At 30.4% G+C, this 26,731-nt stretch overlaps 1 protein-coding gene across 2 annotated transcripts in view; it reads right to left on the bottom strand.

Moving 5' to 3' along the window:
- The window catches only part of MS3_00003861 (uncharacterized protein), a 248,629-nt gene that overhangs the window by 130,623 nt on the left and 91,275 nt on the right, over positions 1-26,731 (bottom strand). Inside the window, exons 15-27 of one of the 2 annotated variants that reach the window (XM_051211722.1) lie at positions 25,753-25,871; positions 23,834-24,052; positions 21,024-21,239; positions 18,917-19,408; positions 18,060-18,258; positions 16,220-16,326; positions 14,482-14,634; positions 12,502-12,795; positions 10,490-10,663; positions 9,147-9,446; positions 7,659-7,952; positions 4,982-5,278; positions 1,996-2,019 (exon numbers count right to left, since the gene is read on the bottom strand). In XM_051211722.1, the coding sequence (XP_051071819.1) occupies positions 1,996-2,019; positions 4,982-5,278; positions 7,659-7,952; positions 9,147-9,446; positions 10,490-10,663; positions 12,502-12,795; positions 14,482-14,634; positions 16,220-16,326; positions 18,060-18,258; positions 18,917-19,408; positions 21,024-21,239; positions 23,834-24,052; positions 25,753-25,871 (2,888 nt within the window). The remainder of the gene's footprint in view (positions 1-1,995; positions 2,020-4,981; positions 5,279-7,658; positions 7,953-9,146; positions 9,447-10,489; positions 10,664-12,501; positions 12,796-14,481; positions 14,635-16,219; positions 16,327-18,059; positions 18,259-18,916; positions 19,409-21,023; positions 21,240-23,833; positions 24,053-25,752; positions 25,872-26,731) is intronic. The other variant, XM_051211723.1, reaches the window with a different exon arrangement.

The following is a 26,731-nucleotide window of genomic DNA, read 5'->3' as shown; positions in this document are numbered from 1 at the left end:
AATCTAAACTTTTCCCAGAATAAAAAGGATCAAAAATAACAAATATAAAAGATGTAGGTATACATTTCAAACTGGAATTAAACAACACCACTTTTCTTTGCACCATATTACTCATAAGTAATGAGTACCTAAATGTATATATAGTGCCTGAAAATAAGACAAATTATTTTTGTAAATTTATAAAGCTATAATATGGTATTATGATTGTGATAATTACTTCATTTATCAGCCGTTCTATGCCAGCCCAAACACACAACTACTTAAGCAATATATAAGTATGCAATGCAACTATACTACTGAAAAAAGTTTTAAGTAGTTAAACTAAAAATACAAAATTGGAAAGAAACAGTCACACAGCCAAAATGAATATGTACGTTTATTTATATACATTTAAAACAAATAAATACTTGTATTATACATACCCCCTTTAGCACATATAGATATATTCGTATACATTTGTAAACATTTAAAGCGAATTTCAAAAACCTGCTCATACACTCATTAGGCAAGCAAACTCTGTTAATTGATCAAATAGTTACATGTCAAGAATTTATTGATAAAGAGGAAAACAACATAGGGTAGGGAATTTCTGTGGAAAAATTTTGTAACTATAATGAGTTGTAGAGAAAATCATTATGATGGTTATATACTAGTGATCGATTTAAAACTGAAATAGTAATCAAAGTCTGCCTGTCATATATCAGATAAACCATTATAATTAATATTTCCGTGTTTATTTTCAATAAGATAAAGTACTCTAACATATTCTATAATAAGAGGGACAATTGTTTTCATTGAATTTTATGATGAAAAATTAGGAGCAAAAGGGTTACGCTCAAAAATTCATTAAATAATGATATTCCTCCAATCAATAATTCATTTATTTTAATGTACAGAATGGATAAAAGTATTTTATGACAAAATATTGTAATTTACTCGTCACAAATTTATGTTTAAAACTAGTCACGATTTTGTAGGTTCAATAATATAATCGATAAATTCCTAAACTTTTTGGCGCCTTAATACTTAAGGAATCAAATATGTATTTACTGGGTCAAAACTTAAAATATTACTAATAAGCTTAGTTTATTAATTCTCTGAGTAACTCCCCCTGGAGTCCCTCTGAGACTACTGCCGGTCCCAAGCCCGGATAAAGCAAGTGGGTCGGTCATGGAATTAGTTACCCCATCCCGAGGAAAACTAACTTGCTAAAACAACGCTAACCAGAAAAAATTATTCAAACCGATTCTTTGAGTAAATATATTTCGTTTTATCCAAATTTTTTTCTCTTTTGTTTGTTACTTGCAATAATAATTTCACTAATTGTCTTACAATAAAATGTTGTCTTGATCTCTGTAAAATCTTACCAATGAATTTCACTTACTAAGTGAATCATACAAGTAAAACGATGGTTGACAATTGAGTTGAATGGAATATTGAACTAATTATTCAATACTTTCACATTTCAATCCTCCTAAAACTTAGACTTCCTATCAATTTTAGTCAGTATTTTAAATTTAAGCTAACCAAGCAGGGTAACCGAATTCCAGAAATTGTGCAGCATAGAAATGGTTGAATACACGGAACGGTCACACAACACATAGCTACACACTCAATTACTATAAAAACAAACATAACAAGTATGAACAATTAACTTTTCAATTTACAGTAACTAAGATACCCCAATATTGATTATAATAATTTTTAAATTGAAATCTAATCAAGTAAAAAAAGAAACCTAAAGATGAATTGAAGATTAAAAATATATCCTGAGAACACATACAGTAAAAGCGGCTAAAATGAATTAAAATTAAATCCAAACAAACAAGTGACAAAATAGCTATATAATTCTATATATCAGGTAACATAAGCGTAGTCAGATGTTAAAAGAGGAAAAACAAACATTGTTTCCATGTTAAGAAATCCCTTATTGTATCCTTCTGTAACACATACACACATGTACATATGTATACTCATAAACACACGCATACTTACAGATTCTGTAAATTTGAAGTAGGTCTAGTTAAAATAAAACGAATTAATTAATGTGCAAATAAAAATGTCACTATTAAAATTTTAAAATAAAACATGCAATAATAATAATAAGGAATAAGGTAACTGTTAAATTTAGGGATCTAAACAGCCACTAAACTGTATCACTGAGTATTTGAGGTTTCCCATCATAGACAGACATTGGTTAGATAATTATTAGAAATCAGAAATCACTGGTTAATTATTTTGTTCGAATATGCGACTTCTTATCAGTTATAACTAAAGCTCCGCTAGGGATCTTTGTAATTCTTACCAACAGAGGAAAAAGATTGCGAAGGGTTCAAAAACTTAAACCAATCGATCACTGATCATTCAGTAAATTGTTACACTTTATAATTTATGATAAAAAATATGTTAGACTCACGTGCTGATTTTTTTAACAAGTTACGCCTTTGTATATGATCATTCATTCAGTATAATGTCACTTACACTTTTAAAAAAATCTTTCATTTTGTTGATTAATTTCGGTCAGTTAACTATATGTAGTGTAGAATCTAGCACATATGTGCATTAAATCAATTTGTCATGCCACATCTTGACAACGAAATAAAATTATCAAGACAAATTTTCTGAGTTATTTGAGGCGTAGTGTCTTACACAGAAGAATATTCGTAGTTAGTCACTTTGTATTGATGCTCTATGACTTATTACATATGCAATGGCAATTTAGATGACTTCAAGGACTGACAAAAAATCATAAGCTGCGTTAAATGTCAGAGTTATAACCTTTATCATTTGTTGAAATCGTGAACCGATCAATGTAAGACCACTGTTGAAAACCTGGTAGCACTGGACAGTCGTTTCGTCCTAGGATGAAACTCCTCAGCAGTTTGCATCTACGATCATCCACTCGAGGCTTGAACCAAAGTTCCATGGTCTCGTGCGAACGCCTAATTTCTAGACCACTGGACCTGGAACCGATTGTGTCAATGTATATATCCACGGCATTGCGCGGCCATTCTCCATTGTCTTTGGTAGGTGACTCCCTCACACTCGACACAGTTAAACTCAACTGGACGGGGATTCTCATTAGAACTTCGAGAATTACTTCTCGAAGCTATTTGTTAGTAAACACATGTTTATATTATATTGTAGATTGTTTAAAGTTAGTCATTAACACCAATGGGCACAGGCTTAGTAATCTAGAGGTTGGGCGTTCGCGCGCGAGACGGAGGAACTGTAGTTCTAGTTCCACCTTACGGTATCGTGGATGCACACTGCTGAGAGGTTCCGTACTAGAAAGAAATGATCGTCTAGTGCTTCTGAGCTTTTAATTGTGATATAACATTGATCAGTTCATGATTTCAATGACATTCAACAATCTTTACAACCCCATACTAAAAATCTTTTATTCGCATTAGTTGTTTGCCATCGCTCAAGCCAATGGCTATCTAGACTCAATAGGTAGGTGGATAACGCGATAGTACTGAGTTCGAGTCCTGGATTGAACATCAACTCAGGGATGAGTTTTGAATCGGACTAAATTCACGCCCTGGATTTCTCTGCTAGCCGCTATTCATCTAACTTTTTTCTCACCTTGAATATGACTTGTATGATGAATAAACATTGAATTTTCTACACCAATATCGTTGATCTAGTGTATCGATTTCAAAACGTGTTTTATTATAAAATCAACTTTTGAAATCACTCAACTATACACATAGCAAACGATAAATGATTGACTAATGACAGGATTGCTTCCCATAATCTCCTTAAATATCTGTCAGAATGTACTGCTTTCTTCGACAGATATGTTTTAGAGGATATCATATCTTTCTTTCTCTCTTGTCAATAAAAGCATTAATGAAATAAATGGTCTTATCAATAGAAATATTAAGTGATTAATTTATTTCTTATAATAAATTTTGAAATTAATTTAATTTGAAATTAAGATTGAAAATTAAGTGAATGATTCAATACAATATGGAGCCAGAACTATTCATGTGAAATAAATTTAAAATAACAAGTATTATAGTTAGATAGGGTGTTCTTAAAATGTTTTAGTCTACAGGTAGCATACATCATGGAATGACTAACTAGACAAAAATTTAAAATTAATTGCCAATAGACAGCTACTTCATCCCAGTTCGCCAATCAGCTGTGATCAGTCACAACCCTGACAGAAGAGGGATAAAGAATCTTCGGATCTGATGCTTCTTCCAATACCTTGGGTTAATCGAATAGTAGTTCAAGGATTTACACTTGTAACCTGGCTCAACTGGTGTGATTGGATGACTGTTATTTTGTGACTGAATTCATTTTTCGTGATCTAAGTTATCTTTAAATGTAAGTATGTAAACAGTGGTTACCTGATCTTTATGAAGCTAATCTAATCGCTTAAACAATCAATAATTGTGAGCAAAAAGTAACTATGCATTTTTACTAACACTATTGCTGTGTGATAAAATGATGACATGTGTAAAGCAGACCGAAATTTATTTTTAAAAAGAACTATCTTTTCATTTTACCGAGATAACTGAACTTGTTAAAAACTGGTTTTAAAAGGTAGAAACTACAACATATTTCTTGTCTAACATACACAGTTATATTGAGTATTTACAAATTATCCAATGAAAAAATATTTGAAAATAATGAAATGCATTATCCAAACTAATGCGCTACATTCTATACTGATTGTTCAATATCACAGTTTATGGAAACATTCTTTAATGAAAGTGATATGTTTCAGTTTTACCCTTAACCTTATCACAACCATAATTGATCGTTTAAAGAATAATTCAACTTGAAGGTTTTTGTGTAATCACACAAACAGATTGTCATCGAAAATGTGTATAATCAAATATATTTTGCTAGAATATTTCAGGATTTCTTCTAGAGTATTTTAAACATGATACTTTAGTTAATAAATCAACTTAGAATATACTACTTCATGTTTCACACTGCTACATTCCCTTATTCTTCAAATTACCTGTAACAAAGTTTTCCTTTCAGAGACTGAAGTTTCAAGAACCATGTTGTCTGAACAATACTGATAGTCTTCGTTACATGAATCAGTTTGTGATAAAGACAATAGTCCACTGGTTCCCAAACAATAACAATTAAAATTTATAATTCCATTGAAATGTATCCGGATTTCTCGAGCTAAATTCTGTAATGTTGGTGAAATTTGTGCATCAGATTTTAAAAGATTATCAATTAGACGATTAATTGATAATAAGTAATCACCGGATGATTTCTTGATCGTTGGATTTGAATAGACATCGGCCTGGAATTTTGAGAGAAAAAAAAGTGTTAACTAAAAATGTATACGACCTAGTTTGTAGGTATCAGTACCGAGGGTCAATTTGATAAAATAAACTGAGAATTTTGTAAATTGTTAATAATAAAACTAATGGTATTTTGTATTGTCTCCATGATTAGAAAATTAAATGTGTAACGTTTAACAACATAGTGTAAGCTGCATCTTCAGAGAACTTGTTGAACAGGAGTAGGCTATTGTGACCAAACAACCTAGTGGATAACGATGTGTTGTTTAAAGTAAGAAGTGTTATCTTACAGTTTCAATGAAAACCTCAACATGAATGCAATTATATGTAAACGAAAACCTGGGGATGAGACGAAACATGTGAAGTAGATTCTATGATTACCCGATGTCATATTTTATGAAGATATATATATATATATATTGATTGATAAAATTTTACTGATTCTAAAATAATCACACGCGGCGGTAATCTAACCGTGTGTAATGTAAGTGAATCGAACGTGGGAGAATTTCTAAAAATAAACGGACTGTAATGCTTTTATACTGCAAATCAGCAGAATCTGAGTAGTAACTAATGTCAGTTCCTTATGATGAGTATCAACTATCAGGAAATTTAGACTCTTTGTTTTTTGCCGACTGAGTTTAACTAACTACTAATAACGGGGCCGTTGGGAGTATATTCAAGAGAGGTGAAAATACTGAAATAACATCAGTATTCACAGCACAGTAGCCTGATCCTTCTGTGATATGAATGTTGTCACAATCGGCTGATTGACGTCGACCACACAAAACACTAACTACTATACATAAATTTGCATTGAAAAGTTAGACTTGTTAATTCTGTAGACTGATACGTTTCGTTTCCACATTTCTCTGATTATATCGCACTGTAGTGTTACAATCACATCAAACTTTTTCCCTTCCTAAATAGTTTTTTGAACTTTAACAATTACACAAACAGTAATTCACATGAAATATCACAGTTGTTATTGTATAACATTGTCTACTTCAGCCAGAACTTGTTTCTCCATGGTTTATTTTGGGGATTGTAGTACAATAATTGTGGTTTAATTACTGTATAACCCTAAGTTGAAATCACTCCGAGTAATTGTTCTTTCAACTATTCTTTATTTCCAATAACTGATTTGTGCAAAGGCTCTAAGATTCTCACTAGCTACTTTGCAATTTTATGGTAAGGAGAATTGTACATATCTAGAACTGGGCGTAGAGGAAGACCCAGTTTATGAAATTTAGGCAGACTGTACAGTTGTGGTATATATAATGCAGTCGGCTTAATTGGATCATGAATCTCTGTCTTAATTCTTCCCTTTTTCTTTAGATCTTTAAGAGAATTAGCCAATTGTTTTTCTACTTTATTATTGATGTCATAATTACTAGTAATTTTTTGAAATTCGGTTATCCTGTGAGGATTTTTAAATTACTCAAAGTTATCAAATATTAACTGAAGAATCTTAAACTAATTGTTTTGATTATATCTTATCAAACTAACAGGTTCCTACTATTTACATTTAATGTAAACTGAAATCAGGAACAATATAGAAAAGACACCAAATTGAATATCTGGCCCATTGTAAATTTTAGAAAGACAACAGGGTTATATATAACTAAAACACATAAGTAGTTAAGTACTAATAATGTCAATCGAAAGGTTTCTTTTGACATCATCCTTCTAATTATATTTTGATCCAATCAGAGTTTGGGTAATGGTATGAAAATCACAGCTAAACTGTTATTAAAAAGTTTGTTTGGATATCAACAATACAGTGTTCTATTGTTTGATAATAAAAATAAATAGAACCATCTAACTTTATCAGGATATTATCTTCGAATGGGATTTTTTCCCTAAATATTTATTCTATTTGTTTACAGCGTTTAACCAAAACCCGTAAATTTATGCTTCATACAATCTTCATCGTATTTATAAAAACTTATGATCAGGAACAGTGGGATAGCAAAGAATAATTAACCATCTGTCGTAAATGATATAAGAATAAAAAACAAATATTCAATTTTAAGTCGTTCTTTTATGTCTGTAGCCAAGATTTATTTATGTGAACAATCAGAACTTTGTTGTTACATCCATGGTGATCTATATTATCTGATCACTGTAGTTAACCGCGAATAATGTAGTGATAATAATCAACGAAATAATTACTAATGCATTGCTTTGTCAAATTTTTTAAACTGATAGTGGGCATTTTTACATTTAAGACTAATATGATTTCTGTTAAAACAATCAATTTTATAGTGTACTAAGTATTCAAAAGGATAAATTCACTTTTCATATAGAATCAACAATCATTAACATGTAGGTATTTTAAAGACTAATTAGCCTCTTACTATAACAATAATTTCTTACCGTAAGTTTATCAATTAATTCAGGTGTATGGATATTGCGTAATTTCAGTTGGTTTATAGAATTTTCTAATAATTCATTACATTTCGTATCTTTTTCTACTTCATCCATTTGTGATTGAAATATTTCTTTAGCCATGATCACTCTATGTAAATGGTCTTCAATTTCATTAAATAATTCAGCAGTTAACTCTGGTTTGTCTTCTGGTGTCAATAATTTCAATTTATTAGCTACTTGTCTAATCTGAACAACTGTACCATTCTCTTGGCATAAATGTGTTAACTGTAGATAAATTTTCTAAATAGTAAGATGAAAAAAGTGAATGACGAATTTAATCACTTAATTATTGTTTAATAAATTACACTGTTTTGATGAAATAATGTTTCTAGTGGATTTTTTCTGCCTCAGATGAATTCAGTGTTAAATTAATAACATAAAACTACCCTGAAGTATATCAGATTTCCTTTAATGATCCTAATCTATACTACTTATTGTTAGCCAGTAGCCCGGATATTTAATATTATGAAACGATTGTTTTATTGTGGCGTTAAAACCTATATTCTGATGTACTAACGGTTGAATATATTTCATAGGATAGAATTATTTGGAAAGAAAACATACATTTTCACTCAGGTAATGAAAGCATAGAGATTTAGTGATGTGTAAATTACACTTACATTTTCTCGTGGTTAAAAAGTACTGATGGTAATAGTCCTATGAACGATATGCTTAAATGATACCAAACTTTGTCTATAGATGATGTCCTCAAACTGTTTATCATTGATTATAAGCACGAATGGGATCGAATAAATATAGTGTACTACTCGAGAACTAGATATTACTGATTTAATTAAGGTAATACACCGTTCATAACATATATTTAATAATTACTCAGATAAATCCATTAATAAGTAACAGTTAACTATTCGACACTGAAAATAAATATTTCATAACTAAAAACAATCCCGCTGTGATAATTCTAGCCGGATCAAATTAAGACCACCTTCAAAGAGTGAATCTTTTTTTATTTCTAGGTGACACAATGTGTTATTTCTAATTGACATCTAGAGATAAACATTTTTACAATATTTTTTTCATTAAATTGATAGTATAGTAATTTTCAACTATTCGAATCGGAAAATAGTGAATTCGGAAAGTCTATCACTCAACTGTCCACCATTTCAATATTCTAAGAACAAGTTATTTTCCAACACTGAATAAGAATTCAGTGTATTCCAGTTCATTAATTAAAAATTCACGCACTGATCACCATCTTTTGAGATATTAAGATTGAGTCGAGACTAAAGACAAAAGTGTGAACGTTGCTGACTAATTTTTGGCTAGAATGAATTACAAATCCGCATAGTTCTTCCAATCTTCACTAATCCTAGAATTTATGTGAAGTTTTGAATTTCAATTCATTTCTATAAACTAATCAATTTATATAGTTTATGTATACAAACACAAAATACATATTTAAAAAGAACTTACTTGAATCAAATCTTTTCTTGATACAGGACAATCAGCTGTTTCTAAGTAGTCAGTTACTTCTTCAACACTTAACAAATTTTCATTAATTTGTGACATAAGCTGTTCTAATTCTTCAATTAATGGTAAAGCTTTATCTAAACGTTCTAGTCCAGACAAAATTTGTAAAACTAATTGATTATGTTTTTCAGATAGCATGCTTAAACATTCATTGTTTAATTTTTCATTAGTATATAATGATTCATCACTATCCATAATATTTAACAAATCAGTTTTTAATTCATTCAATGTTGCAAGCATTGTCTGTAAGTTATAAAAATGGAAACAAATCAAGAAAATATACAGTGTTTGTAATCATGAAATGTAAATGAACGCTGAATATCGTTTATGTAAATTGTAAGTTATTTGGATTTTTTTTAATAAAACATGCAAATGAAATCCGATTAAGAAATAATTGATGTTATTATAGTACATCTAATAAAATATTTTACAGTAAAATATAATGTCTTTTGCTTGTATAATAAGTTTCGCAACACATTGAGTACAAAATCATGTACTAGATTTTGGGCTGTACCATATATTCGAGGATTAATGGTACAACAAGGCTTCACGAAATAACGTAAATGGAGCGACTCGAATCCGAGACCCAGTTTTTGGATATCTTAACCAGTAAGGCGCCATATAACAAATAAAGTGAAAGTCATAAGATAATCAGAATAAAGTATACCACTTACGTGTAGTTAAGTTGTTGTGTACTTGTATAGCTAGAAAAATAAGAGTATTGAGCTATTCCCCTAATCAGCTTCCTTCATTACCATTGATTAGATGTAGTAACACGCAGTAATTGATAGACTTCACAGGACATGATTTGTGATTAAAATTTCGAAAAATATACATCAAAACTAATTGACGGTGAACTTACTGTTAATATTAAACGAAGTGATTTTATGGAGAATTGTAGATATTTTGAATGTAGTTCCTATGAAGTATGTGTTTCTGTATACGTACTTACTTACGCCTGTTACCCGTCATGGAGGAGCATAGGGTGCCCACCAGCATCCTCCATTCAACCTAATCTTGAGATGTGTATACGTATTGATGAGGAATTTAAGACTAACAAATTAGCTGTTCATTAGTCAGTAAATTTTAGTTATTTCTCACTTAACGTCAGTTTGTGATAAAAATTGTTTTCAAAAAATATTGCGAATTATATATGAAACCAATTTGCTGAATATTATTGATTATATAAATAAGCTTTATTACATTCACACAAAGGTATATAATGATCAACATTATCAATTTTAATGTATCAACCTCAATCAAACTAATTGAAGTAATAAACTTACTCGTCCACTACTAACGGCTGCTTTAATATCTTCTGGATCCACAGATGTAACATCTAGCCTACAAAGTTTGTTTTCAATTTGTTTTAATTCCATGTTTAATTTATTTGACTTTGACTGATGAACTGAAGGATTTGATAGTTGAGGTAAGATTTTACTCAATGGTTCAACACGTTCCTAAATTCATATCGTATTCATTATGTGAAATAGTATTTATTTACAATAACAAAAAAAGATAATGGTTAGTATATATGTCTAAAGTATATAAACATTTAATAACAAACAATAAGTTAACTTCGAACATAGACAACATCGGATCACATATGAATGTAATCCGGTAAAAATTCATCATAATCTTTCAGTGATTAAAAGTTGACTATTATTACTTGAATTATTCAAATAAACAGATAAAATTAGGTCGATCTTTAAGGCAAGGAAACTATATTGACATTTATTGTATAAAGGTGAACGAGTGGACCATAATGATATGTATCATAAACGAAATCAAAAAATATCAATCATTAAATCAGTAATTAAATGTTAGATATAACAAAAGATGTAATTAAAAATCGCAGTCTCATTTTAATCCTGCTTCTATCTGGGCACCCCAGGTGATATCATGGCCCATACACAAATCAAGTGACTTGTGTGACGCATATATATTCTGTGCCCCTTTGTACCAATATTTATATGTTCAAATAAATCAGTAAACAAATAAATATAACTCATTTTAATAAGTCAAAATAGACACTGTAATGTTCTGAGCAGATTTTAGATGCATTCCAATTAACTAGTCATAGGTTTACATTAATAAACTTACTATAATTCCTTAATTCATCTCTCTATATGTAATCATAATTAGGGAATATCTATCTAATTAAAGTTAATATCCATCGAAACATGAAATATGAAATATTTCAACAGACAAAGATTTTCCGGTTTTCAAGATTCTACAAAAATACTTTTGTAAAAGTTTATTAGTTAAATAGTTAGCGTTGAACAAGTTACCTTATTTGTTATTGTTTACCTTATACGTAAATGTCGGGAGTATTTCTCATTAATAACACCATAATATATTCCAATTTAACTCACAATTTAGTATTTCAGTTGAAACTTATATAGTAAAATACAACTCTTACGGTTCATATCCAATCTTAAGAATAACTGGTAGTGTATAGTAAACGACAAAGCGAAAAATATCATTTTGTATATAAATCTGCAATTACTTCCTCTGTATCAGTCTAGTACATATATACATTATGTTTAAAGTATAATTGTACGAAATTTTTCATTCTCACTTTGAATTTTTAGCCTGATAATAATTGGATTAATTTAGTGACAAATTAATTTACTACTAGATAAAGAGGAAAACTTTTAGCTCAGATGGATGATTATGTTGGAGTTTGATCGTAATTACCAATGTAAACAGCTAGCCTATATCAAGTTGTCTGATTACTAGTAACTCATATTGTGATGCATGCTACTGATCTCGATAGATATAAGTAGGATGTACCACCGAATATGTGGCGGCAGAAAGTTGAGGAAATCGAAAAGAAGAGAATGAGAACAAAGAGTGATTGGTATGAAAATGAAGGAACAACACAGTCTATGACAAGTGATTCATATTCTGCAAATGAAGTATTACTGTATTGTTCTCAGATTTTACCGAGATATTCTGTAGTATTGTATTAAGATAAATTTGGTTGTTCCCCCTGGTGTTCTCGTTCATTACAATATCGAGATCATTTCTCAAAGAAATCTATACTCAATTTGATTTTGAAATTTGTTGCGTTTACACAAAACACTATCAACTGAGTAGGTGTGACTAAGGCGACTTTATCTATAAGTGATTTGTATAACATCAACTTATAACTGTATAATAAAGTTAGAAAAATCCACATAGACTCATTGCAGTGGGACTAGTTTCGACAAATTCATGTTCATGAATAAATCTCTGTTAATGTTTTTATATTGCAAAACCGTTACATTAAATGAGATAATAATTTGAATTTTACCTGTAATTGAGCTTTATAACTTTCTAGTCGATTGGTCAAACAATCAGTACATGAATGTAATGAATTATATTCAATCATTTCATCTAGATCTTTAATTATATTATTTGCACTTTTTATACGTGTTTGCAATTTATTTGTTAACGCACTGATGTCACCGGTAGATTGTGTATTGAAAAAGTAGTTATCCAAATCATCTTCAATGTTCAATAAACTAGTCTCAATTTCTGTAACACGTTCATCAACTGAACGTAATTGGTCAAGCAAACTTTGAAGATAAGCAGTTGTAGAATCAATCTAATGATTAGAAAAAAGGTTTTTAATATTCAAAAAAATTTGAATGATAGATCAATAAATTCACTGTCAAGAACTATCCATGTTACTTCTAGCCATTTAGTGACTTCGAAGAATTTCACTAATTTAATTAATCGAGTATTTGAAACATTAATTCTATTGTTGCATCTTTCCTATGAAATTCTAGATTTCCTAGGTCAACAGTACCTTTAACTATCTATAAACAGATTGACCTTCAGAGTAAAGTTTCTTAATTAGTTTCCTTGTTTTAGTTTCGTTTGGAGTTCGACTGTAAAATATTAAAGGGATCTAGAAATCACTCAGAAAGTTAACGTAACTGGAAATTACTGTATCTGACTAAATATATAAAACAGTATATATTTGGTGAATGGTGTTGGTTACTTTCTTATGAACCAGTCGATTCCTGTGACGTCACTAGAACACGGTTTTCATAATTGACTGATATCTACTTGAAAACCATTATTAACTAGAGAAAAATTTCCAGTTGTTTCATCATTGTTTCTGATTTGTAAACACTTTCAGCCTCTTAAGAGACTGAGAACGGTCACTAGTTTTCAGTGTTTATACAGTTAATAATAGTCAATGAAAAATTATTCAGCCACGAGCTGGTTTGCTAACCAATTATAATGCATATCTCAGTGGAAACGGATCTCATAGTGATCAAACACATATAATCCATCCTACTTTCGATTGTCAGTATAGGGTTGTGGAGATTGCTAAATTTCCTTGAAATCATGAAACGAGGAATGTTAGACCACCACTGAAAACCCAGAGAGTACTGAACGCCTCGACAGTGCCTATTTACGACTTCGCATGCAGGAATCGAACTCAGACTCGCGTGACAACGCTTAACCTCTAGACCACTGAACCGGCATCCGAGGATGTAAATGTCTGACTTCAATCAATCCATGATACTGCATGACCATCTGCCATTGTCCTCGGTGGGTAACTACCCTACACACACTGTTCGATAATTTAAAAACAGTGTTCCAAATTATTGTAAGCCAATTAAAGCATTTAGAAAACTTCTAATGAAATTCGGAAGCCAAAACACTTATATTTTTACTTATTTCGACTGATAAAGCAACTAAGTAATTATTACTTTTATCATTCTCATAGGACTGTTCACAACTCCAAGGTCAATTCTAGTCAAATAAGTACCCATATGATTTGTATAAATGAAATAATTTTGGAAGTAAACCTTTCGTCATATTAATTCTTTCCGAAGTTATTTGAGATTCGTAAGTCATAGGTTTGTGGAAGTCTAAAAACAGTTAAGAAATTATGGTCACACGTATTTGGTGCACTAGGCTTAAAATCTAGTCAAAATAAAACATCACTCATTCAGTCACTCTAATTAGAATAAGTATACTTAATCTTAGTATGTATGATCTTAGTTATTTTGGTAAATAACGCTTATAATTTTAATATACTAAACACATGACTCATACAGTTTCGACAAAATAACACGTCCTGATTGACGTATTCAACTAAACAATGAAACGTTTTTTTTGCAGCTATTCACTTTTATAAAAAATAAGTCAACGAGAAAGAAAAACGATGATCATTGTGAATATCTCCTAATTTTGAACTACAGCGACAAGAAATAAACATAGAAAAAAACATTATAAACAACGTACAAGTAATTTCTTTACGAAGTACACTTACTTCAACTTTAACTAAGGTTAGTTCCGTTTTATATATTTCAAGTTCTTTCATTATTGCACTACCCATAACGCATGATTCATGTAATGCATTAGCTAATTTATTTAGGCGTTCTTCATCGTCAATTGTATGTTCTCTTGATAATCTGTCAAGAGACTGGAATGAGAAAAAAATAAGGAACTATCATCTCGTAGGGACATATATATCAACATGGGGATTTGTGGAGATTGTAGCATTTTCACAGTCGAACTCACGAGTCGATCTAAGGCAGACCACCACTGAAAATCTAGAAGCACTGGACGACCGTCTCGTTTCACACGTGACTCAGCAGTACCGCATGTGGGACTCGAATCCGGGACTTCCGGTCTAACACACGGACGCTTCACCTCGAGACCACTGAGCCTGAATTCAACAGTGTTAATGTCTAACTTCAATCGATTCACGATCTTGCGCAAACCTTCATCCGTTGTCTAAGGTGGATGACTGTCTCACACTCGACACAAGTTGTACCCCACTGGTCACAGTCCTTCACTAGAACTTTAGAAATCCATCTTGAAGCTAGTCACTAGTGAGCACATGATTATTATCGGTATGAGGATTTATGGAGACCGATTGGAGTTAGACATTAACACCGTTTGTAAAAAAATGTAATATCGAGACACTGCTTGGGATACCTATATGTCATTAGTGACCGATAAATAACTAGACAACTCAAAAATTTAAATATAACTGTATTAACTAGGGGAGATCTAGATCCAGTATTCAGTACGTGATCGGCACTCAGGTCCATGTACATCCAGCTAGTAAGTTCCAGATAGAACGAAATGAGCATCCATAATTCCACTGTTAGCCGATGTTCAATCTTATATATCATATACTTAGTTTATTATTATCATTGATATTCTTTCCACCCGATTATTTTTCTTCATTTTCCCTTGTTTTATTTGTTTAAGTTATGGAAACTTTAATCAACAAACAATTATGCAAGATTTTGTAGTAGTTTTTTTTAACTAATCTGGTAATTTTACTCTTTTATGTAAAGATTATCATCATACAGTTGGATAATCATATTTAAAATTCTGTTCATACAGTTCCTCATTTGACTTATGATGATAAATCTTATCTATCAATTGAATTTTTAAGATAAACTGTAAAACAGAACAGTGAATTCATTTAATTAAGTGGGTAATAATCATTTTTATTATTGATGATATTCAATAATTAGTTCAACTCATTAACAAGACAAGACTTTTTAATTATGTTTAAACTTGTTGTATGATGGTTAGATAAATCACTCAGTAACAAAAACCAATATATATTCAGCGCGATTTTATCCAATGGTACACTGACTTAAAATAAGAGTGTTTACACTGATGAACAACGGTCTTGTTCATTTTGATCGAAGCATATACAGATATTTTGTGACTGAAAATATCTCATAATCAATGAAAACCAGGATAATTCATAAAATGATTAGTATTTAAACAATCGATCACGTTTCACAGGTTCTTCCTTTATTTTTCTCACTGATTAGTATGATTTGTTAAAGCATTCAGCTTTCAACCGAAAAACCACAGGTTTGAACCTCGCACAGCCTACTTTAGTTCAAGCACCTGGATAGTATTACAACCCATCTAAACTTAGTAAACTAGGGTTTGCACTACCAATAAGTTATATTAAATTATCTCTAATTGCTTTTGAATAATTTTCAGTTTAGAAAACAAAAATAGTTTAAACTTACTTCTAAATCATCTGTTATTTCACTAATTTCTGAATAACTACTATTTTTAACACGTTCATTATTTGTTCTAACAGTTTCAAACCATCGTTTTTCACTATTCAATACAGCTATTTTCAAAAGATATTAACAGGCAATAACTCATTATTATAATAATGATGAAAATATTAACAAAGAGATAATTGAGAAATAGGAGATATTATAAATTTATTACTGTTTATTAAATCTATTGTAGGCTTTACTGAGAGTTCAGCTAAAATTCTATTCACTCTTACATAAACATTAGATGAAATATTAAGTTATTCAATGTTTTCAAGTGTTGATTAAAAGTTATTGTATGTACAATACTATCCTTTAAATGGTTACTTGTAATTAATGTGATTGAATCTATCGATGAAATGATGATAACGAGAGAATCGCATTAAATAATATACATGGAACATAGACCTTAATCCTTTCCAAATAATTACTATTGATCATAACCTCTAGAATATCAGAAAATAATAAATGACCAATGATTAGAAGAATTGTTATCTCATAAATGTATAACTTGTTATAAAAAGAAACCGAAAGTTACAATAAGAAAAATAATTAGACGGTTCACAGTGATTGATTCGAGAACAGAGTAAACTATCCAGTAGAATCATTTGAACCGTGTAATAAGAAAAAAATCTTAAACTGATATTAAAGGATTTCTGCTTCATTAGTCAACAGTCTACAATTTCTATACTGAACTAAATCACTTCCCGTAGATATTTTATGTGATACTTCCAACAACAATGTATTGCTACCTAAATTGAAGCTTCTTTTGTGTATTTTTCTACAAATATTGATATACCGAGATACAATAATGGCTAGATTGATTTTCTTCGGTTTACCACATTAGAACTTATCTGTTTACTTTTCCAGTTAAAATATTTACTTCATAGAGATCTGTCTGAAAATTTGATTTGGTTACTTTCGGGATGAATCAAAAATATAACTCGATAATTTAGTTATATTTTCAAGTATCCAAATTTAATAATTGATTGATTAAGTGTAAATTATAGATATAACATAATACTTTTGATATAGTTTTTGAATCAATGATAGGAATCACTGATTGATGAATGAATAAATCTTCATGCGTACTCTTGTATTCTTCTTTGAATCAATCCATATCAATCCTTGTAGTATTATGAAAAATAACAAGTAACACATTTCCCATAATTATAACAAATAGTCATGTCAGTAACGGTAACAGTGTTTTATTTAAACCCAACGATTGAACTTTATAAGCAATATGTTGATTGTCTAAAGAACATTGATGGGAAACGCTGTCCAATATAAGTTTTGTGTATCTAATGCTATTCATTTAGCGGCATATAGCATATATTAGCGACTAATTCTTCGTAAAAGATATCAAACACTTTTGAAGGTCACATTCCCGAACAACCCATTGTACGTTGGTAGATTTCTGAACAATCTGTTTTCACATTGTGATTGAGTTTTGTCAACTATAAGTATTTAGATGATTGTTAACAGTGTCACACCATTCACGATCAAACATTATACAGAGTAATGCTGAATAGATAAGTAGGTGTACTTGGAAAAGTATGTTAAGAGATCTAATTAGTATTATTATCTTCACAGTATGCCAATATTTAGTCTCTAATGTTTACTTGTTGTACAAAATGAATATTCAGTATATTCTCGTCAAACAAAATAACTAAAGATGTAACAAATCACTCCGTGATTCATGAACCCCAATGAAGAAAAATAAACGAGAGAGCATTTGTATTAGCGGACGCAAACTGTTTTACGAGGGAATAAAACAATTAATTCTTATCAATAATAAACTTACTTTTAAAGTCATCTAAATGATAAATTGCCGCCATTAAGCGTTCTCGTTCTGCAGCGACAGCTGATTCTAAATCAGCAAAATGAGCTTTTGTTAATAAGGCTTCAGTGTCTAAAATAGGTTGACCTGTTATACTGACAGCGCTGCATGTATCAATTGCAGCTAAAATTGGTCGATTCTCAATGATTTTATCACTAATCACCTTGAGAAAAAAATAGGTGGAATAGTAATAAATTCTTTTTTTATAAAACAAATGTACTGTCGAAATAAGCTAAATTAATTCCCATATTGATGAACCTAAGTATACTCTAAAATACAAAATGTATTATTTAATATTGATTCTAATTGCTTCAAATGTTTCATGAAGAATTATATTGGATATGTTAAAATTCGTCTGAATAATTTCTGTGTAAAAATCCAGTTGTATTGTTACTATTTTCAGTTATATATAATATTAGTTGGCTAACAATTATCAAATATCTATGAATTCTGTCTGCAAGTGAGTTCATTTTACTAAAAAGGCTATTATGTTTTCACCAAGTCAGTAAAATGTTTATCTGCCATCAGTTTTTGTTTTGCTCCTTAATTCGTACATAACTCGCTTCTTGCTGTTTCAAGCTTAGTTTCACAGTTATAAAAATATTATTGAATGATACATGATAATATAAACTAATTTATAAGAACACAGTTTGATAATAAATTCGTTGAAAAGAGATCCCTTCTCTGAACTTTGTGTTTTTAATGTTTAGATGAGAACTATTTTCCAATTAATTTATAGGATCTAATATTAATACTAATGTTAGTACTACGACTGATAATAATAATAGTGAAAAAACTGTATATGAATAACCGAATAATACCTTGATAACATTTTCCAGTTTTTTCAAATCATTTGGATCATTTATAATGGAAAATTGTGATAATTGTTCTTTTGATTGATGCATCCAAACTTCCAACTTTGTAATATCTACTTGTACAGCATTTGATACAGTAGCAATAGTAGGAGTTGTAGCTGGAGACAATATTGTTGAACTATCAGTTGTTGAAAATTCAGTAGTTGATGTAGATAATGGAGTGTTATTATTATTATTATTAGTTGTACTTGTATTATTGTTTGTAATTAATCGATCAGCTGAATCATTTTTACATGTTACATGGGTATTAATTAAAGTTGTCGCGGATGAAGATAAATTTGATAGTATTGTTGTACCAGGAAATTCTTGATTTCTACTTATCATTGTTGAACTGTTGGCTTCAGCTAGTTTAGCTCTTAAATGATCTCGATTTGACTTTGTTAAATTTCTCACTTCATTCCAATCATTGTGCAATGATTGAAGTCGATGAGTGGTAAGCTGTTTTTTTTACACCAAGTTAGAAAAAAGAAGGGGTTTTCAGTTCAGTTATCCAAGTAATATGCATATACGCATTTGTTACATTGTTAATTAACTCAAAGGTTATGCACTTAAGTTTCTCAAGGATTATTGTTTATCTTCATCTTCATCAATGAGTCTAGTTAACAGTCATTTACAGTGAAAAATTGATATTTCTACTTAACCTAATCACTTATATCTGAATGGCTGTATTCTATATGATAGTGACTTAATTCAGTCCCAGCTCCATAATTTTGTCTTATTTGACCATCTCAATTTCTGTTTATCTTATTACTACCTAACCTGTGAATTTGCATAACAATTTATGCAATTTAAACTCAAAACATGTTAGTTCTGATAAATTCATAGTTAAGCATAAAGAAAGGAAAAGGTATGCAAAATGTGTTATTAGGTACACTCACCACTAGTCATCAAATTTTATGAATCTTACTGGAGTTAAAATGACTTGAAATTATCTACGTGTTATGTCAACGATTAAGATGGGAAGTAATATTGAAGTAAACTAACTATATTAATCACAATAAGAAAGATGTCTGAGATGAATCAGCTGATCGTCTTCAAATAGACTAAACAGTTCACCAAGCTCTCAGCGAAGCAAGCTCGAATAAGTCACTAGTAAACATGACTTTAACTAACCGAAATTACTATCCGACCTTTATGTTTATCTGTACCATTCGACGATAATCGTTGATATGTTTGTAAATAAATGGATGAATACTTGTAAAGTTCATAAGTAACTCCCATTATTTATGCAGGTAATCTATACCAATTTCTTCAGTTTTTTTAAAGTTTCCATAACGAAGTAACGAATTTTTGAAAATCACAAGACAACATTTATGTACCTAGAACACTTAATTTGTTATTATCTGGTAAGAATTAACAAATGCACACTTTATAGATTGCATATGTATGATCGATTCTATATTGTAAGAAACCTTGATCCTCATTTTTATTTGTCCCGGTATGAATGTGTCATTGACGTCCGGTCACTAGTAAAACGGATGAAAAATGTGAATGGACATGAAATTTAGTCTCATACGTTGTGATAAATAGACATTTACTTTTATCCTAGTGAAGATATTCTAAATAGCCCAAACACTCGATTGCACTTTCGTTGGACCAAAAATCCATGAACCTTGATATGAGCACAATATGATTCGCATATTATACACTTCTCATTTGTAATTAAATGAAGTTACCATTCAGCATCACAGATTTTAGAAATATGTCATTTTTAACATGGGTAAATTCACAGAGCACTGCTTCCAACAAGGACTTTGAGAAACTCATCTCAGAGACAGTCACGAAGAGACATGAAATTTTTGTTTGATTAATTGGTTATCTAACTACTGAAGATCCATGAAGAAAAAGTCACAATGTATTTTAATATTACAGTATGTTTTTATCGCCAACCTCAAAGAATGTCAATATGTGGCGAGTGAATAACAGTCTTTCACTTATTCTAAACTTTTACCTGCTAAGCAATTAACATAGTAGAACATAGCTATCTCCAAAGATCTGTAAAAAAAACGACGAACAAAACGGAAATTTTCCTTTTTTTCCAAATTTAACATACTTCGGCATAAGCTGGACTAAAGTACTCCAAAAGTCTGTGAGCAACCTCGTCAACTTTTTGTAAAGTTGGCTTTAACGTTTTCATATCATTTAATGCTTCACAACTTTCCTGTAGTTGGGCTTGAATAACTGGTACTGATGGTAGATGTGCTCTTGATACTGAATCCAAATAATCTGTCATATCTGCAAGCCATTTTTCGATTCCTTCAAATTGATTCTTGTTGTTCAAAAAATAAAACATAAAATTAGTTGTTATTTTGTAATTACGAATAAACCAGTTAACTGTTGTAACTTTAATAAGTGGGTACATCTAGATGACCCTATCAGGACTCAGTAGCTAAGTGGATAACGTGATGGCGTTTGAAGTGAAGGGTACTGGGTCCGAGTCCCAAAGTGCACATCAACTCTGAGATTCATGTACATCCAGCTGACGAGTCCCACAAAGGACGACACGAGAGTCCTTGATTCCACTTCTAGCCACTATCTATCTCCATTTATTATGTAAAACTATTTGAAATAATTTAGTAGATAAATGAACTTTAGGCAAATATATATAATTGGTCTAATTAAAATCATAAGAGTGCTAATCGCTACGAAAAGTAAATTTATTAGAATTTGAATGACAAAACCTATATGTATGGAATAGATATTAAATATAGGATAGATTTGAAAAGAACGACACAATCCACATATTGATTAAAGAGTGTAAACGAAGAACTTAGGAAATTTATACGAGAAAATAATTCAAGATTGTTGATTGAGTAAACTAATTGAACTTTTTTCCGGATACATTTTACACACACTCATTCACATTCTCAACTGTTTATTGGTTATATTATTCAAACCAAGCCCTCTTTACCTTGAAAATTACATAACCACAACTCTTTGCCTCTATGTACAAGCACATATACCATGATACAGCCCCATAAGAATTAAAATGTAACTTGTCGAAAACATATATGCTTCTGATTGGTTAATTATTAACTATTCAAATCGTGCCATGGTATAGGGAATTTTCAGCTGTCCAGTTACAAGATACATTAATCAGGATATTTTAGTTTGCGATGCTTTAATTAGATCAAAAGATTGAGTGTGGAATTGTATTTTCGTGTACTATTGTCTCCCTTACTCTTGGACCAATCAAAAATGTAGTTCTCGTCGTGCAATGGCGAGCCTGTTTTGAGATAGGTAAAAATTATCGACTTCAAGGTATCTTCATTCCACAAATTTTATTACCACAGGTATGTTGTTGCGTATATTTGTATCAGGCAGTGAAACGGAGAATGATCTGAGAGATTTTTTGGGGGTTAGGTTTTCAACTAAAGAATAGTTAGCCAGACAATTAACAGTTTACTTCATTGTATGAGCTAGTAATCATCATAAATTAATTCTAGCTGAGAAATGTTTGTATATTAATATAGACCCATGTAAATGTTTAAATTATCACTTGCTGCATATATATACTGACATTTCATAAGGAACGTACTTAGAATAAATCCACTAAAATTTAACGATTATGACGCCAGAATAAACCCCTTTCCTTTCAAAAGCATCCAGTTAGAAATGTAGTATGGAAGTGTCTCGTTGAGTAGTTTTTTCAAACATGAATAATACATAATATACTTAACTAATTTCATCGTACTTTAATGGTTTCAAGCAACTTCTTTATACTTCAGTCATGTGATCATAAACACTTAACTTTTTACCAGGAATTTCACTTTTTAAAGTCAGCCGCGCTAAAACAAAACTACTTTTCAATTCCTTTTGGTTTTCAATGATTCCCCAGTTAATACTAATAACTGACAAAACCCAGCTCCATCTCTTCGTTTTCTTAATCAGTTTGATATCTTTGATAAATCAATTTAGAATGCATTGTCAGATATTCCCCAGTTTAAGTTATTTTACTGGAAAGGTGAGCAGAAAGAAAAATAAGATATTTCGGAGGCCATTTCTAAGGGAATTAATTTTTACATTACCTGTGCATCTATTAAAATTTTGTTCATTTGACCATTAACTGCTTTGATACCTTCAACCTATCACAAATTACAGCTAAACAACCATAAACCTATTACTCAAATTTATATTACAAATCTCCTAGCTATACATACTCAACAAGATTTATTTGTCGTAAGTTGTTGTTTTACAATTTATGTGAATCGTCATGAGGGTTTTAGTTTGAATATGATAAAAATACAGAATTTAGTTGGCTGATAATTCCGGCCTTCTGAATGTTTCGGAAATAGATGGATGTTTAGTTGAGGAAGCAGTCATTTTTAGAATTATTGAACTCAGAGTTTTTGGTGTAATGTTGATTACGGCCTTTCATTAATAACTTTATCAGAGTTTATCCTCAACATATTCATGAATCGTACGCCATCCTGAGAAGACAATTCGAAATATGAAATAAAAAAAGTTTCCCTCAAGGATTTTGAAATTCATTTCTTCAAGATTTCTGTAGACGTATCTCCTCTAGATTTCATATTCGTAAATACAGTTTTATTTTGAACTATCAGTGATTTTATAGGATGTAGTTTAGATGTTAAGTTTCTATCTATGAACTTCTGATTTCGGCCACATCGATGTGCATTGATCAGAGTTTTTTGAAAATAAGTGATTAATTTTTTATGAAGTGTTGATTCTTTAACGAAGTATTAGTTTGTATCACGTTATTTGGCATTTATTTCACTTGAAGATTGGTGAATATCTGATAAATCAACTACCTATCATCTAATTCATTTATCTCTCTTATATGTAAAAGAATTAGTATTTACTATTTGAAATTAAAAAAAGAAGATTGTCTCATTCACTTACCAAAAATAATTCATGTTGTTCTGATAAATCTTGTAGAAAATCAATCCGCGTATTTAAGTTTGCACAAACAGTTTTATATTGTTCACGTAAATCTTTTAATGTTTCATTCCATTTGACAGATGAAGATGGTGAGGATGAGGATAATTCCGGATGATTTGCTGAATTCATCTCCCAATTAGCAAGAAATTCGCTTGTAGCTTCAAAATCCTTAACCATTTTCTGTAAATGAATAAAATATCAATAATCAAATAATATTTATGAACGACCGTTGAGCAGCACTAAAATAACCTTGAGCATGTTCACTAGGTTTAAATTAAGGTTTTATATTAATGTGAAGAATAAAGATTATGATTTACAATTGATGGTTAGAGTTAGGAATTAGATTAAATGTTTTCATCACGAACTGACATCAACTATAATGCCAAAATGGTATTCAGACAAATGAGTGAATGAATTTCGCACTAAAATCCAAGACCTGCTCTCTTAAATGTGATTGGTTCATCCTTAAATTATAGTCTCGCCCTCTGTAACTACCAAGATGATGGGTCACAGTCAACTAATTTTAATCATTACAGAATAATAATTGTTTTACAGTTTTATTCATTGACTCTAGATAAAATTGGATTAATTGAGGAGCATTTTTAAGTGTTTTATCATATTCATTATATACAGGTATGTCATACAATAATCCTTGATTTGTTTCGAAGTAAAAATAAGTATTGATAATGAAATGTCGGACTGGAAAGATCACATGATACATAAAGGTCACATAGTAAATGGTTATTATGAATGGGTTATTGGGCTAGGCGAATTCACCATTTATACATTAATCTCAATCTATCAACTCATAAATAGTTATGAGTAGTAAACACTAATTTGGCATTAAAAATTCCCGTGAAATATTAATTTTTCTACAAATTTCCAGAGGTTTCATGAAAAATATTAAAACTATTGATAATTGCATTGCTCAACTGAGAAAAAAACATATTTACTTAGTTTTAACTTACTGAAAGTATTCTAACCGTGCTAACTGGTTAAGGTTGTTCAAGGTGAGGGATTTTTGAGAACAATTATTTATATCTTCTTATGCCAATATGAACTGACTGAAATTTTTTATGTTTAAAATTCAAATACTCAACATGACAAATAAATACTCAATTTCTTTCAAGTAAGGTCTGTAAAAAGCTTAGTAAACATTCACTGAGCTTTTTCTTACAGCTATCATCAAGTCATGATTGTAATTTTAATTACGTTTACGTTTCCTAAACTAGTTTTATGGAACAAACTTCCAACAAGAGAGTCTATAATCAATTTTACTGTTTTCTTTTAGTTCAGTCAATAGATGAATAATACAACTGTATGAAGTGAATAATAATTGGCTTCTTTATGACCTTTATTTTCATCGATATCTAATTTCGATCAATTCTTGATACTGTGTAAATATATTTTAATGCCGTTGATGATCAGTTGCCTCAAGTACTACATGCTTGAACTTTACTGATCGAAGCTTCTTAATATAACTCTGTGGATTACCTTTTTTAATTAGTCACTATTGAACATATGATCATTATTAATTTAAGGGGATAACAAGTAAGTAGTTAGGCAGTCGATAGGTTGTTATATCATGGTCTGATTTAACTTGAAATTACATTTAACGGTTGATCAAATACACCTAGTGGGTAAACTCATTTGGGTTTAATCCATGACAGGATAATCTGTTTGGTCTGTTGAAAAGTCACAAAATTTAGAACAAAAACACTGTCCAAAGCACCCCGATTTCCAGTGATTATTTAAACAGAGTCAGTCCATAATAAAACCAATCCTCGTAAATCGATCGCTATAATCTAATAGTAATTCTGATTAATAGTAAAAGTGATATATAACGATAGGAGAAAGGATGAACTTTGCTATAAACATACATTTAAAGTGGCAAGTTGTTCATCAGCATCTTCAGGATGACCAATGGTAATTGGTTGAGAAATGACATCTTTCACTTGAACAATTAGTGATTTAATATCTTCAAATCTTTCATTAATATCTAAGAAAAAAATAGAGAGATATTTCTTCATAAAATTAAGATTTTCTTATTTAAACAAGTCAGTACATAACTGAGTGTAAATAGGTACATTTAAACAAATAATATTGATATCATTGAGTTGTATAAGAAAACTGATCAACACTGTTAGTATATTACGAAAATGTTAGAACTTTTAAATAACTCTAAAGATAAGCTTATCACTAATGTTATTGTATATTTACATGTTCGAACAGCCATAGAATTGTTTTATCACAAACGTCCAATCAATCAACCAAAAAGTCGAACGACAAGTGGTTACAAATCATTTGTAATTTTGATTAACATTTCATATTATCAAATAAATATATAACAATAGTTGAAATCATGAGTCAATTGAAGCCAGACCTGAGTTCGAATCTCACGGGGGGTGGGATCGTGGATGCGCACTTCTGAGGAGTCCCATACTAGGACGGAACGGCTGTCCAGGTTTTACACGGTGGTCTAGCTTCAATTGACTCATGATTTCAACTACTGAAATTACCAAAATCTCCACAAAACCCCTTTAAATATATAACAATTTATAAATGTAGATAAAACATTTACAATACAATATATTTGTCATTTTAGAACGATAATCACTGCAATTCAGCCACTTTGATATATTTTGATGATGTAATAAGAGGACACTGTGAAATATATTAGCACAAACACTTGTTAAAAGCATTTATAGATGAAACAACACAACAAAGGATCAGCGAAACAAATGGAAGGTAAGAGCAACTTTAAGCTTACCCTAGTACTATTGTTGTTTAAAATGTATAGAGCTAATATATCATATAATTCTGATAATCTTCATCTTCTTAGTACACTATCCAAATAAT

This window comes from Schistosoma haematobium, chromosome ZW (genome assembly GCF_000699445.3).
Source record: "Schistosoma haematobium chromosome ZW, whole genome shotgun sequence".
Classification (NCBI taxonomy): Eukaryota; Metazoa; Platyhelminthes; class Trematoda; order Strigeidida; family Schistosomatidae; genus Schistosoma; species Schistosoma haematobium.
This window is presented reverse-complemented; position numbering and strand designations above follow the sequence as displayed.